The 14755-nt window shown below is 50.8% G+C and overlaps 1 protein-coding gene and 1 pseudogene across 3 annotated transcripts in view; both read right to left on the bottom strand.

Moving 5' to 3' along the window:
- Positions 1-12747, bottom strand: part of Cdh4 (cadherin 4) — a 500103-nt gene extending 487356 nt beyond the window's left edge. The window contains exons 1-2 of one of the 3 annotated variants that reach the window (XM_052722882.1): positions 12562-12747; positions 10338-10449 (exon numbers count right to left, since the gene is read on the bottom strand). In XM_052722882.1, coding sequence (XP_052578842.1) covers positions 10338-10449; positions 12562-12618 — 169 coding nt within the window. In that variant the 5' untranslated portion in view covers positions 12619-12747. The other 2 variants (XM_052722884.1, XM_052722883.1) reach the window with 2 other exon arrangements.
- Positions 12748-13399: 652 nt separating this feature from the next.
- The window catches only part of LOC128101032 (60S ribosomal protein L8-like), a 103028-nt pseudogene continuing 101672 nt past the window's right edge, over positions 13400-14755 (bottom strand).

The raw sequence follows: 14755 nt of genomic DNA, 5'->3' as shown, positions 1-14755 counted from the left end.
CACCGATGAAGTAAGGGGAGCTTTTATGGTTGATTAAATTAAAGGATTTGAAGTTGGAGCTGATCATAGATTATGCCAGTGGGCCATTGTCATCACAGATGGTCCTGAACCAGATGAGAGGTGGGGCAGACTGAAGCATGGCAGGAGCAGACACGATGCACTGCTGGCTGGGGATAGAGGGGATGATAGCCACTGTAAACTGGAAAATTCTCCCCTGAAGCCTTCAGAAGGAGCTAGTCTGTCACCACCACACCTTCATCCCAGCCCACTGAGACCCATGGCTGCCTTCTGACACTCAGAAGTGTTGGCTGATAAACCCCATGTTTGGGTCAATCATATTAATTACATAATAAATTATTTATTACAATCATAATAAAATTACAATAATAACTATGTAATCTGTAAAATGAGAACATCTACAGAGCCTAAATCTGTGGCATGTGACCTGAGCATCCCTTAGAACCATCTGAAATCTGAGGGTAACACAGCAGAATCACACAAGGAGACATGCAGGCACAAAGTATACTCTCCAGACACTGCTTCCCTCACCCTTGACCCCTGATGGGGCATTGGAAGGAAATTGCCTTTGTAGGTACAGTCTGGCCAAGTGTTTGATTCTGTTTAAGTTTGTGCTACTGTTGCTGCTGGAAGATAGGGCTGTCTGGATGCTAGCCAAATGCTTTCCCACTGAGATACATCCCCAGCCCTTTGTTCTCTTTAAAAAATTGTTTGTGCTTACATGTTTATGTGTATGTGTGTATCTCTGTATGTGCATATGTCATATGAGTACAGAGCCCTCAGGGACCAGAAAAGGAGCTGGAGCTGGAGTTATAGGTGATTGTGAGCTACCTGTAATGGTTTGAATAAGAACAGCCCCCATGGCTCATATATTTGAATGCTTAGTCACCAAGGATTGGTTACTCTTTGATAGGGTTAGAAGGATTCAGAGCTGTGGCCTTGTTGGAGGAAGTGTGCCAATGGGGGGGTGGAGCTTTGAGGTTTCAAAAGCCCAAGCAAGGCCCAGTGTCTTCCTCTCTCTATCTGCCTATGGATCAGGATGTAGCTCTCAGTTCCATTGCCTGCCTGAGTGCCACTATACTCCCTGCCATGATAATGGACTAAATCCCTGGCACTGTAAGCAAGTCCCCAGTTAAATGATTTCTCTTATATTAGTTGCCTTGGTCATGGTGTCTCTTCACAGCAATAGAACAGTAACTAAGACACCACTCAACATGGGTGCTAGGAACCACACTAACTGGAGACCTCTGGAAGAACAGCCAGCGCTGTTGACCACTGAATCATCACTCCAGCCTGCCCTGCCCCAGCCCTGTTCTGTTTTGAATAAGAACACAAAAGACAACAAATGCTGGTGAGGAGATGAGGAAAGAGGACCCCTTATTCACTGTTGGTGGGGATGCAAACTGGTGTAGCCACTATGGAAATCAAGATGGGGGTTTCTCAAAAAACTAAAAATAGAATTAATATGACCCAGCTATACCAAGCCTGGGCATATACCCAAGGGTATATATCCATATGCCCAAGGGTCTACAACCATCTACTCAAGGTCTACACCCATATACCCAAGGGTCTATATCCATATACTCAAGGGTCTACATCATATACCCAAGAGTCTACATCATATACCCAAGGGTCTACATCAATATACTCAAGGGTCTACATCAATATCCTCAAGGGTCTACATCAATATACTCAAGGGTCTACATCCATATACCCAAGGATCTACATCCATATACTCAAGGGTCTACATCATATACCCAAGGGTCTACATCATATACCCAAGAGTCTACATCATATACCCCAGAGTTTACATCATATACTCAAGGGTTTACATCCATATACCCAAGGGTCTACATCCATATACCCAAGGGTCTACATCATATACCCAAGGGTCTACATCATATACCCAAGGGTTTACATCATATACCCAAAGGTCTACATCCATATACCCAAGGGTCTATATCCATATACCCAACCAAGGGTCTACATCATATACTCAAGGGTCTACATCATACACATAAGGGTCTACATTCATATACCCAAGGGTCTACATCCTACCATAGAGATGCTTCTGCATCCATGTTCATTGCTTCTCTGTTCATGATATCAAGGAAGTGAAGTCAACTTAGATGTTCATCAACAAAAGAATAGATAATGCAGTGTGGTGCATATGCACAATGGAATTTTATTTAACTGTAAAAAAAATGAAACCATAAGAATTTCAGAAAAACTGATGGATTTGGAAATTATTATGTTAAGTGAGGTGGCCCATTTTCAAAAAGACAAAAGCCTTATGTTCCATCTCATATGAAGATCTCAGCTTTAAATTGCTCTGTGTGTGTGTGTGTGTGTGTGTGTGTGTGTGTGTGTGTGTGTGTGTTTGTGTGTAGGAGGGATAGAGGTCACAAAAGCAGAAGGGAGGCCAGGAGGAAGAGGTGACATCACAGAACACATGTGACATGGAAGAGGAATAGGGTTCCTGGGGGTGGAAGAGCATGAAGAGATCTACAAAAAGAAATTTGCACACTAATTCACAAAAACAAAGTAACAGGCTGCTGGGAAGATGGGGCTTGGTGGATGCAGAATCCCCCATGACAGTGCTGGAAGCAGCAGAGAGAGGGCAGTCCAGAGCCAGGGCAAAATCTTTTCAACAAAAAACTGGGTTTGCCATGTAGAGCCCCTCTGGGGATAAAGGATCAAGCGGATGCCATAAGGGCACTCCAGAGAACTTTATCACTTCCATAGACAGAGGCTTCTCAGGGCTCGTGACATTTTTTATTGGTGAAATTCACTCATAGGAAAAATTGCTCCCTCAAGAAGTCAGAATAATAGGCACATTCTCGAAAAAGATGAACGCCTGCCTGCCTGCTCGCACCTCATGATTCGTTCTGCCATTTGCTTAACTATACTTCCAACAGGAAAAAGAAAGAGAAGGGAGAGGGGCACCCCATCCTCACTTTTAACCCACATCCACTTGCAAATTTGGGGAATTCACAAAATTTCCACATTCTGAAATTAAGATCATGAAGGATCATGAAGAAAGGCCACAAGTGTCCATACCCCATACACAGTTCATTTAGACTGTAGTATGAAGTTCATTATGATCTTTTAGTAAAATTCACAAACCCAGCAGGGCAGAATTGGAAAAATCACTATTTCTGAAACAAAACAAAACCTTGAATGTCTTTGCAGCTGACTCAAAATTCATGGGCTGGAGAGATATCTCAGTGGTTAAGAGCATGGGCTGCTCTTGCAGAGGACCATGGTTCAATCCCTAGCACACACGTGGGGCTCACATCCATCTATAACTCCAGTCCCAGGGGATCTGACATCCTCTTCTAGACTTCACAGGCACCAGACATGCACAAGGTGCACAGACATACAAGCAGGCAAAACACCCATGCACATAAAAGTAAACATATTTTTAAATAAAAAAATTGTAAGTGCCATTTGGTGGAATGGATCCTGTGCCTGGCTAGAGAGGGCACCATGGAGGAAAGTCACACTGAGGCTCACAAGGACTGGGCCTGGAGCTCTATAATGCCTCGGGTCACACTGAGAGACAAGGACAGAAGGACTCAACACATAGCCAGGACCTCAGGCCCCAGCAGAAAGGACACATATGTGGGAGATGAGGGATGTATGTCCCCAGATCCTACAAGAGATGTGTCAGGCAGCTGGGATCCCAGGACCTTCCTATGAATCTGTGCTCAACCTCCCCCCAGATTCCTGGTGCCAGGGGTCATAATGTGATGCAATAGTGGTTCTATGCACAAACCCAGCCAGAAGCAAGTGTGTTCAGGCTTCCAGAGCTGGCCAGATCCTGATCTAGATCCTTCCTTGCTGTATGCCCAGTGCTAACACAATCTGAAAGTACTTTCCAGGACTTCCTGCTGCCTCTCCAGAATATAAAACTGCTGGCATTACAGAATCCCAGCCTTCCAATGCCAGAGCTGTTTGTACGAGTCCAGGGGCCCAAGAAGTTGGGACATAATGCAGGAGGAGGTCTGAGCATGAGTGATGGCTGTTGAGGGCTTCTGACACCGAGTCTCCATGATGCAGCTGTCTGGACAGAGGGACAATCGACACATTTCTTGGTTCTTGTACCAGTGGCTTCTGAACATATGGGGATCTGACTGTACGCATCCATTTCTAGACTCTCTGTGCCATCTGCTCTGATGTCACAGGGAGAGCAGGAGTAACTAGGAGCGCAGGGCTGGACAAATGGAAAGAAGAGCAATTGGCTAATCGGCCTCACTGACCCTCAGTTTCTGATCTAGCAACAGGCTTTTCTGGGGATTTAGTAAGATATCTGCAAAGGGCTGCTCAGAAGCTGAAGTCATCACATCACGATTACACAGTCTCACGGTCCTTCATCTTCAGGTTTGATCAAAACGAATGCTTTGAAGACACAGTCTTCAGTGTGTCCCCACTCTCTGCCTGGGACTGGTGTGCTAATCCTAGAAGCTATAAAGAAAGCTATTTTCTGACATTGGTGTGTCACAGGGATAGAGGAGAGGAGGGCAGCATGGAGGGAACCATGGCCCACGGTGTGGGGTACAGTATTGATTAAGCCTTTATTTCTTTGTAAGCAGTGAGACTCTAGGATTCACCTCCCCAGGCCACCACTTACAGCCAGAACAGACTGATGGCAGAACACGTAGGGCAGTGTACGCACTTATTTCCTTGGCTGCTAGGACCCTCTCTCTATGCGAACCACACACTCGGGGTGAACAGTGTTTCTCAGGCTTTATCTCTGGGCCCAGCTCTCCTTTGTCCTGCAGAGCCCTGCTGCCCATTCTGCATGGCAGCCTTGTTTAAAACCCAAGTCAGGGAAAAGCTGTTGGAAAATCAGTAACTCTGTTGCTGAGACAGGCCCCAAAGACAGAGTGGACATTCTGGGGAGGCCCATCAAGTGGCAGCCGAGAGAAGCAGTGGTGCCTCATGCTAACAACATATTCCTCCAGCAACAGGAGCAGCAAGCCCAGCTCGGTGTTCAGGGCTGTGTCCCCTCAGCCTCAAGTGCCTCCGTTTCTGTCAAGACTGTGGTGTGTTGACTAACTGGCATGTAAGGGAAGACACCCAGCATGGCCTCTGTTCCTGCAGGGTGCCAAGGACACTCCTGGAGCCACTGTCTCCTGCGGGATTGGGTGAAGGCCCTGACTCGACACATTTAAAACATCCGTGTCCCTGGCTGGAGGAGAACAGAATCGGTGGCAATTTGTTTCACTTATTTCACAAACATTTACCAGTGTGCTATACATGCTCCCTGCACCCCAGTGTGCCCAACTCAGGAGCAGGAGGAAAGCCCAGCTCACAAAGGAGCAGAGACCCAGGCCTCAGGCTGGGTAGAGGAGCCATAGATAGCAGCTCAGGCAAAGGCTTATGGCCTGTGACCACCACTATTGCTACCCTCGGCTGGGGGCTGCTGTTAGTCACTCAACTGTAGTGTTTCTGCTTACCTGTCTCACCTTTGCCAAGGTGCTCGGGTGCATCTGTGCCCAGGTCAGCTCCACCACCCTGACAGTCACAAAATGGCTACTCTACCACAAAGACCACGCCTGTGTTCCAGATAGAAGGAAAAAGTCATGGGCATGGCTAGCTTAGCCTTTTCTTCTTTGTCAGGAAAAAAAAAAAAAATTAAAAAGTCTAGCTTTCCCAGAAGCCTAACCTAATTAAATACCATTGACCAGAAAGAGGTCACATTGCCATGTGGGTGTAAAAGCCTATAAAGACATTTTAAATGGGGCCCCCAGTCAGCAAAATAGGCCAGTACAGAAAATGAGTGAGGAGGACCATGGCTAGGCAGCCTGGGGGGTCTGAGGGTTCCAGACATGCCATTAGTGTCTTTATTTCAGCCTCCATAGCAGTTCCCACTCTGCCATGCATTGACCAACAATGCCACTTCCAGGCCATTCATTTCCAGTGAGGCCCAGCTCCCCAGAGGCTCAGCACAGGACAGGCCTGCCGTGAACACAGTCATACCTGACCATGACTTCTGCCCTGTCAGAATCACTTGGTTTAGAGCTGGGTCCCATCAAGCCACACAGGCAAAGAGACACTTCTTGATGAATTATACAAAAAGGATTGGGGCCAGGGAGTGATGGCTCAGTTGTTAAGAACACTTGCTGTTCTTTCAGAGGACCCAAGTTCAGTTTCCAGCACCCACATGATGGCTTATAATGGTCTATACTCCAGTTCCGGGGATTCAATGCCCTCTTCTGGCCTCAACAGGCACTGCATGCACCTAGTACACATACACACACAAACACACATACCATACCACACACACTACATACATACACATCACACACTACACACTCACACCACACACACCACACCACACAGACACACACACACACACACAATTAAAAATGAATCTTTTAAAAACACCCAGGAAGACAGCACCTCTTGAAGGCAGAGCAATGCTAACCTTCAGTGGCGTCCCCGACATTGACCCCAGGTGCCTTTCGTGACCTTTGCTCAGCTGTCCTCTCATACGAATATGGCACAGGGGCCCAGCAGGGGGTCAGGCATAGTCCTCTGCACTTGAGAGGAGGAGATGGAGGGTCAGGAGAGGCTGGGGTCATCCCTAGCTACATGGTGAGTTGGAGACAAAGCTCAGCTACATGGGGACCAGAGAGGGAGAGGAGGAGAGGGAGGGAGGGAGGGAGGGAGAGGAGAAACATCAAATAATTCATGGCTTGCCTTCCTTTTCAGGCACAGACCCTAGCACTGGGGGAGTGCCGTGTGTCAGGCACTAAGGCTGTTTACCTGAGGAAATTGGTTGGCTCCCAATCCAGCAAGTGGGTTATAAGTGGGGTGGGGGTAAACCAAGTGCAGCAGTGAATTTGTGTAGCTCAGAACACCATGTGACCTGGTGGTAGCCAATGAGAACCCTTGAAAGGATTACAAGAAAAATTTCCTGAGACTGAAAAAAAAAAAAAAAAGCAGAGGAGTCTTCTATTTCTTTTTTCTCCCCTGAACTCAGATGCAACACACGGAGCCACAGCAGCTGGTCTATGGTGATATGGCAATAAACTAACAAATCAGATGGTGGAACGGTAAGAATAAAGATTAGGCTTGTCATAGGCATGGATCTGATCCACTGCCCCAGCCCGAGACCATATCTCAGCACTCACTGTAGTATGAGTAAAATTAACTCCATTTATTTAAGGGCCTGATAACTAGGCCTTAGCTTGTTGGTCAAGTAGGTTGGAATAGTAAATATGATAAAAGCTGAATGATAGGTCAGGAATCTCTGCAACCATCAAGGTTTACATAAGAGAAACATTTGGTTGACAAGGAGCAAGTGTGGCCAGTACACAGGTTGTCCCAGGCTAACAGAAGATGGAGACAGGAAGGAAATCTTCAGACGCAAGCATCAGCGGCAAAGCCCTTCTTTATAACTTCTCTGAACCCAGTGCAGACTCTGCTCAGATGACCAACCAACCCCAGTTCTCCTGTACACATTAAACAGGGACTCTGCCCAGTCACCTTTCTCCAAGACTGTGGCAGGGACCCAGTCCACACATCCTTTACTCCCCTGAGACACCTGAAACCTTCCCCCACACATAGAGTTCTCCGCTGTGAGATTGGGCAAGGTGGACCCAGTCTTTGCCCTTCTTGTGGGACGATAACACAGGTCATCATGCCGGCCTGCAGCTTCCTTGGGCAGGTTGACTATTAATAATTCACCCAGGAGACAAAGAGACACCTTCCTAAGTACTTGTCCCAGCCCAAAGCAGGGCTTGGAGCAGGCTGCTTGATAGTCCTCAGAACCCGACTGTCATATTTAGATATTAGCATGCATCAGTAATCATAAGTAAATTATTCTAAGAACAGAGCCGTGGCTGCACTGCGGGCAACATTCCATGTTCGCCAGCAGAGGCATCAAGGAAACGCAAAGCCAAGTAGACCTGGAACGATGAAGGCCCAAGGAGCGTCCTGCTTTCTGTACATAGTGGTTCTGCATCTCCAAAGGGCTGCTATACATGTACTTGTTACCCTGTTGGGGAAAACTATTTTAAGCCTAATTAGCAGGATTTTTTTAGAATGCAAATGCTTTTCATTTAGACATAAAACAAAATGTCACGACATTTCCTCCACCCATTTATCACAAACAAGTTAATTACTGTGTAACAAATCTCCCCTGCTGGAATGTGGAGGTCCAGGGCTGCCGGTGAGCTGACTCAGGCATTGAGAGGAAGCCACGGGGCGGCCGGTAATAGCTCATGGCGTGCTCACCGTAAAACCACGACTGGGAAGCTCTGCTTGTCAAATTAAGTAAGGTTAAGCTCTCTCCCTCAGAATAACTCAATTATCAGGAGTCATTATCTATTTAGCACAGAACCTACCGGAAGCTCCGAGCTCCGAGTCCGCTTCTGACAGTCATCCTCACTGGTTCTCAGAGTGGCAAAGTTTTCTGCACACCCAGTCATGTCTGCCCATTCTAGCTTGAGTGTATTGCAGGCCTCAGTTTTCACCTCTGTGAGTGCAAAATTATTTCTAAGATATAAAAACATTTTTGCTCATGACATCTTGCACCTCAGGCTCAAGGGGAAGAAAACAGGGAGAGAGCAGAGGGTGTGGGTGAGGGAGAAGTGATGTGGACATGGCTATAACCCATCCCCAGGGATGAGCAAGAGGAGCATAGGCCCCAGACATCTTGAAGGTGATATTCTTCCCTGAGATAGAGTACCCCCCACATGCCCAAGAGGACTGGAGCACACAATAGGGCCTAGGTATGCACACAGTTAGGATGCCAGCGTGATCTAGGAAGCATGGTGAAGAGATGGAGACTTATTTTCTGTTGTAGATACTCCTTGTTACCAAATAGCATTTTTCTCTTAAGTCTGGGTCACTGGGTGTGGCAAGATCTCCTTGTGTTTCTTAGGAGCTCTGGGAGGCCTCGTGTCCCAGTGTCAGCATGATGGAGTCCAGAACACAGCAATGGCAGGGATGAGCCACACTGGACATGGGACGGTGGCCCACCTCATCAAACTCCAAATCAAAACATTCATGGAGCTCTTGGAGTGTCCTGAACACACTTTCTCATCGAGGCCCACCCGTTCCAAGTTTTCCTTCCTTCTTTCCTTCCTTTCCTTCCTTTCTTTCCTTCCTTCCTTCCTTCCTTCCTTCCTTCCTTCCTTCCTTCCTTCCTTTCTTTTTTTTGTGATCAGCAATGGTCAATGGCTTTGGCTTCACAATTTGTAAAATGAAAAACATCAGAAAAGTTGGATGTTGTTTTAATTCACATAATTTGTAAGGAACAAAAATACGAAAGATTCCTGCTGGAAGGGGCCATGTCCAGCAGGTGGGAGCAACCTTCTGACACTGTAATGGGATGCCATTGTTGCCTTCAAAGTTCACACCTGAGAACCACACAACCACTCCTCCACAAAGAGAAAGAAAAAGAAAAGAAACAACAACTCACAGCTCTAAGTCTAGGATTTTATGGCCAAGTGAATTGACAGCTGCTTCTGAGTCAATGCAGACATGCCCAGAACAGCTCTCACTGTGCAGGTAAGGGCTTCCATACCCCTGTACAGACCTGTTCATAGACAGCTGCTCTATTTCCTACAACACAAACTCACCAGGAGAAGTCAACAACCTTAAGACTTCAGAGCCAATATGGAAATTAGGTTTTGAATTTCTGAAAGCCTACTCCCCCTGTCTCTACGATATCAGTTCAAACTTCTGGGAAACTGAGGCCAAGAGCAAAAACACCTAGACTGAAACCTCAGAGCCAAGTCTCTTATCTTCCACTCTATGCAGACAGAAAGTTTAATTAGTTGTCTGAAAAAGGGAAACAGATTTGCAATTTTTCCAGTCATCTCCCTCTGCCCCTTGCATACCTTGGTTTCAGAAGCTTGATGCCCCTCCCCGGGGTCTGTGTTTTCCTATCATTGGAGGGGCAGTCATGAAAGCCACATGCCACATTTGTGAGCAGAATGTCTGTGGGCTTATTTACCGAGCTCCCAACAACATCGTCTGCTTTGTCACGCATTTCAAAGTGGGGATAATTTAAGAGTCCTGCATTTCATACATAAAAATACTCAGTAAAGAAGTCTCCCTGCACAGCACTGGGTGACAACATTCCACGCGAATTCCCGTTTGTTGCCCAGGAAATGATTCACCTCAGTCCAAAATGACAGGCAGGCCTTCGGAATCATTCACCACTCGCCAGGAGCCTCTCAGTTGGCCCACTGGAACCTGCTTGATCTCACAACCACCTCTTGGCAGAGAGCGGGGCTCCAAGGCCAGCCAAGCCTTCCACTTCATCCCCGCCCCCTCCACATACACACACCCTGCTCTACCTCTGAGTAGTTTCTCTCCTTCCAGGACATTCGGGGAGATCAATGCAGTGTAGTCTTCTTCGGAGAAGCCAGCCTTGCAGGCCTCTCTGACTGTAAGATCCTCATGGTGGGCCTGGGGATGGAAAGGAAAGTGTGAATCTAAAATAAGTTAACAGAAATTTAATCCAACCCACATTTGTCACGGCCACCTCACAAGCCTCTGGCTGAGAAGTGCAGATAAACCACCATCTCCACCCAGAGGTGGTACTGGGATCCTCAGGTCTCGGGGGAACTTCAGGTTGTATTAACCCCTGCTAGGAGAATCTTCCATCACCGGACAGCTGCACCTACATCCGTGGGAAGCATAGGGTCAGCTGATGCCTAGACCAGGTGCCAGAGGGCCCTTGTTGGTATATGGCAGGGGAAAAAGACGGTGAGGTGCCGGGGAGGAGAGGTGGGTGAGCCTCAGCAGCACCAGCAGGCTTCACCAGCGGCTCACCCAGCCACAGGCAAAGCCAGGCCGCTGGAGAGGGAGGGGGTTCTGCTAGGAACCATCTCTCCAGGCTGCAGAGCTCTCTGCCTTTAGGTTAGGTGAGGAGGAGGCAGCCTCCCTTCTCCCTTCACAGGCCACAGGGGTGGGGTTCCAAGAAAGGAGCTGGCAAAATCAAAGAGATTCCAGGGCTGTTTCCAAGCTGAGCAAAGGGAGTGACCAGTTCTGCTACCAGGCTGCAAGGAGGCAAAATGTGTGTGTGTGTGTGTGTGTGTGTGTGTGTGTGTGTGTGTGTGTGTGTGTGTGTAGTGTGTAGGCAAGGCGTGTGTGTGTGTGTGTGTGTGTGTGTGTGTGTGTGTGTAGTGTGTATATGTGTGTAGTGTGTGTGTGTGTGTAGTGTGTATAGGCAAGGCGTGTGTGTGTGTGTGTGTGTGTGTGTGTGTGTGTGTGTGTGTGTGTGTGTGTGAAGTTCACCCACCCAATGTCCTGGACTCTTATTCACCCTGAAGCTCCTGTTTCAAGCTTAGTCAGGAGGGAGGGTTCCCCTGACTGACCAGAAGGGCTTGCTTTCCGCTCCTCTGGAAGTCTAGATCTGTAGGAAGGGAAGGCAATGATGAGTGGGTAGGGGTTTCCACCCAAGCTGCCAGAAAGGGAGATAGCATGTGTCCCCACCAATCCAGTCCGCTACCGGCGGAGAAGGCGCACCAGGTGCCGTGTCCCTGGTGATGAGCTCCAGGAGCCGCGGGCGCAGCAGGCACCCGGCAGTCTCCGCTTCGCGGGCCGCCGGAGCGGAACGCGCCTCGCTGCCGGCCGAGTCCTCCAGCTGCGCGCGACGGCGCCGCCCGGGTTCGGCTAGGAGGCCACCCGCAGCCTGCAGCCTGTAGCTCGGATGGAATCCGGCCCCGGAGGCTGGGAGAGGACTGGTCGGATTGAGGATCTTCCTCGGGTCAAACTCAGAATCGCAAACCTGGGGACTGCAGCTCCGACATGCACTTGCAGCCCGCGGGAGGCGAAAGTCGGCCGGGAAAGTTTCTGTCCCCCCGGGGCGTGTTCCCCGCGCACGGCGACAGCCCAGTGGCCTCGGAGCGGGCAGTCCCCGGCCCTGGTTCATCGCCGAGATTACCTCGGCGTGGCTGCGAGCAGGCCACCGGACCGATCGGCCACGAGAGGGGGTTCGGGCCACTCTATCTCCGCTCAGGGTCGCCGCGGGAGCTGCCGCTGAGCCGCGCAGAGGCCCCGCAGCGAGCCTGAGCCACCCAACCGAGCCGGCTAGGGACCGCGCAGAGACGGTGTGGGGATAGCGCGGGTGTCCAGCTCCTGTCCCCGGGCTTAGTGCTTCGCGCTCCCGCCGCGCCCTCTTTCCGGTCCTTCTCTAAGTCGAGAGGACTCGCCAGACACTACGGCTACAGCCCGCGCCCCGTAGTCGCCTCCGCCTCCCACCTCAGCTGCGCTCCGTGGCACCCACGGGACCTGGGCGAGCGCTCCGCGGAGCGGACCCGACCCCGGCAAGCGGCTGGAACTCAGGCTGCGCTGCTGCCGGGCGATGGAGGCGAGCGCTACGCCAAGGAGGGCGGCCCCGGAGCGCAGATCGGGCAGCGAGATGGCATCCCGGGTCCCGCCTGCTCCGCCCCGCAGCTCCCAGCTCCGATCGCGGGCGGCTTGGTACAGCGCGGGCGGCGGGATGAGAGAACCCGGGTAGCCCAGCCAACCCCACGGGTTCCTGGACCGCCCGCGAGCAGGGAGGCGGCAACTTACCCGGAGCGCGCCCGAGAGCCCGAGTAGCAGCAGCGGCAGCACCGAGCCCGTGGTCATGGTCTCCGCCGCGCCGCGCCGCCCTGGCGCTCTCCCGGTGCCCGGCTTCCCCTGCCGCGGCAACGCTCCGCCCGCGCCCGCCCTGCTGCTCCCCGCGCTCGCCGCCCGGGCTCCGGGAGCCAGGCCAAGTGGGCCGGCGGCGCGCTCCCTCCGGCCGGTGCGTCCGCCGGCCTCGCAGCCGCCCGCGCCTCTGTTCCGCGCGCTCGGAACTGCAGGTGAAGCCGCGCGGCCGCCCCGCCGAGGCCCCGCCCCTCCGGCCCGGCCTGACGCGGGCCTTAAAGGCGCCGCTCCCGCGGCCACTCGCTCAACAACCTGCGAGCCTGGTAGTTTGCTGCCCCGCCGGCCTCAGTCCCTAGGGACATCTGGAGCTCCGTTTCGGCAGGGCAGAAGTAGCCAAGGACACTCGGCCTCTTGGAGCAAAGACTGTGTGGACTGAAGACGGTACTGGGGTCTCCGTCCCCAAGTTAGATGTCCTTTATAGTTTGTGGGACGCCCTCGTGATCACCCCGTGATCTTAGGTCAGCTTCTTTCCAGAGCCCACTGTGGAGAGTGGACACTTTCCTCAGCCATTGTGTCTTCTAACTCCCCTGACACAGGCCTTTGTGGTGGCCTCCAGTCCACCGAACAACTGAGGAGTATACCTAGAGAGGTCAGAAGAGAAGGGGGAAGGGAGGGGGTCATTCTCCCGCTGACAGGGCTCCTCTGACCCCTTCAGCCCAAGAGACAATTTACAGTGTGAGCCTGGCTCTGAGTACACTACAAGGTTTGGAAGGGACCCTGCTCATTCCTGCAGGAAGGCCTGAGAAGGCAAGGAAGAAATCAGAGGCCCCGAAAAGGAAGGATCTCCAGCAGGCAGAGCTGTCAGGCCTGTCAGCTCCCTGGGCAGGCCAGCTCCATTTGCTTCGCATGGGCAATTTCCAAGCCCGACTTGTGGGTTTTTTTTCTTTCTTTCTTTAAGGATCATATCGCTCCCATTGAAAAATAAGGGCAGCTTGGATTGTGAGTGAAGGCTTCCCCGCTCCTTCCTTATCTAAGCAATGAAGAGAAAAGTGGAATGTTTGCTCAGATATTTCACATGTTCTTTGTCTCTCTTCTGAGGGAATCTGTGTCCAGAATACAATAGCTCTGGTTTGAGAAGAATGGGTAAAATTGCCCCAAAGTCAGAGTCAGCTGGGACAGAGAGACTTTTCCTCCTTGCCTCCCGCTTCCCCGCCCCCAATGGTGGATGGCACCCTAAGCTGTTGGCTGGTCTACTGGCTAGCACTCATGCCCACGGGAAGTCAGGTTCTAGGTGACCCTGCACGCATAGTGGGCTCTGTCTAAGGATATGACGCTGGGTTGGGCTGTACCACCAAGTATTGGAACACGGTCTGTGCCACCCTGACCATGCTCCAACAGCTTGTGCCAGTGTTGGCCTGTCAGGGCACGAAGAGGCTACTAATTTAACATGTGGTGTCAGACTGCTGTGTGGCCTTTTCTGGGGAGACATAAAGAGACATTCACCCCAGATAGAGAGGCGCCCAGACCAAAGGAAGACTTGAGTGCCGCCTGGTGAGTCAGTCAGTTTGTTGGGGTTACACGCAGGAGCACAGTGACCTGGAGGAGATGGGTCCTCAGACTCAGACCCATTGCATAGTCAGGAAGAGATAGGGAGCAAATCCTTCTGGAAAATTCTGGAAAATGGAAAATTCCATTCTGCAGCCAGTGCACATGTCCCTTAAAGACGTGCCTCCCTCCTGAACACACTTTATCCTGGCCAGGTGAGCAGTTTGCTGAACCTTCCTTTTTGCTGTGTGGTCTTGAGATGCCATCTTGGGGGCCACTCAGTGTTCTCAGTAAACCTAGGCATAAAGCAACAGGCAGTCACCTGGGAGAGCCCCTCCTCTCTGAAGTTATATTTTGGGCAGACAACCATGTCAACTTGGGGAAAGGCTGGAGGAAGCAGGTGGGTCCTGAGGTTCAAATATTGGACTTAGTACATCTCAGGGCTGCCTGTGGTTAGGTGTCGGAGAGCCTTGGCCCTCCAGACATGCAGTGTGACTCCCTGACGGAGTCTGCTCTCCTGGCATTAGCCAGCCCTGCTGTGAATCAGGGGCAGTATGTAAATGTATCTACCCCAGGGGTGCAGCTGTACAGT

Source organism: Peromyscus californicus, unplaced genomic scaffold (genome assembly GCF_007827085.1).
Source record: "Peromyscus californicus insignis strain IS unplaced genomic scaffold, ASM782708v3 Scaffold_7__1_contigs__length_154581171, whole genome shotgun sequence".
Taxonomy (NCBI): Eukaryota; Metazoa; Chordata; class Mammalia; order Rodentia; family Cricetidae; genus Peromyscus; species Peromyscus californicus.
This window is presented reverse-complemented; position numbering and strand designations above follow the sequence as displayed.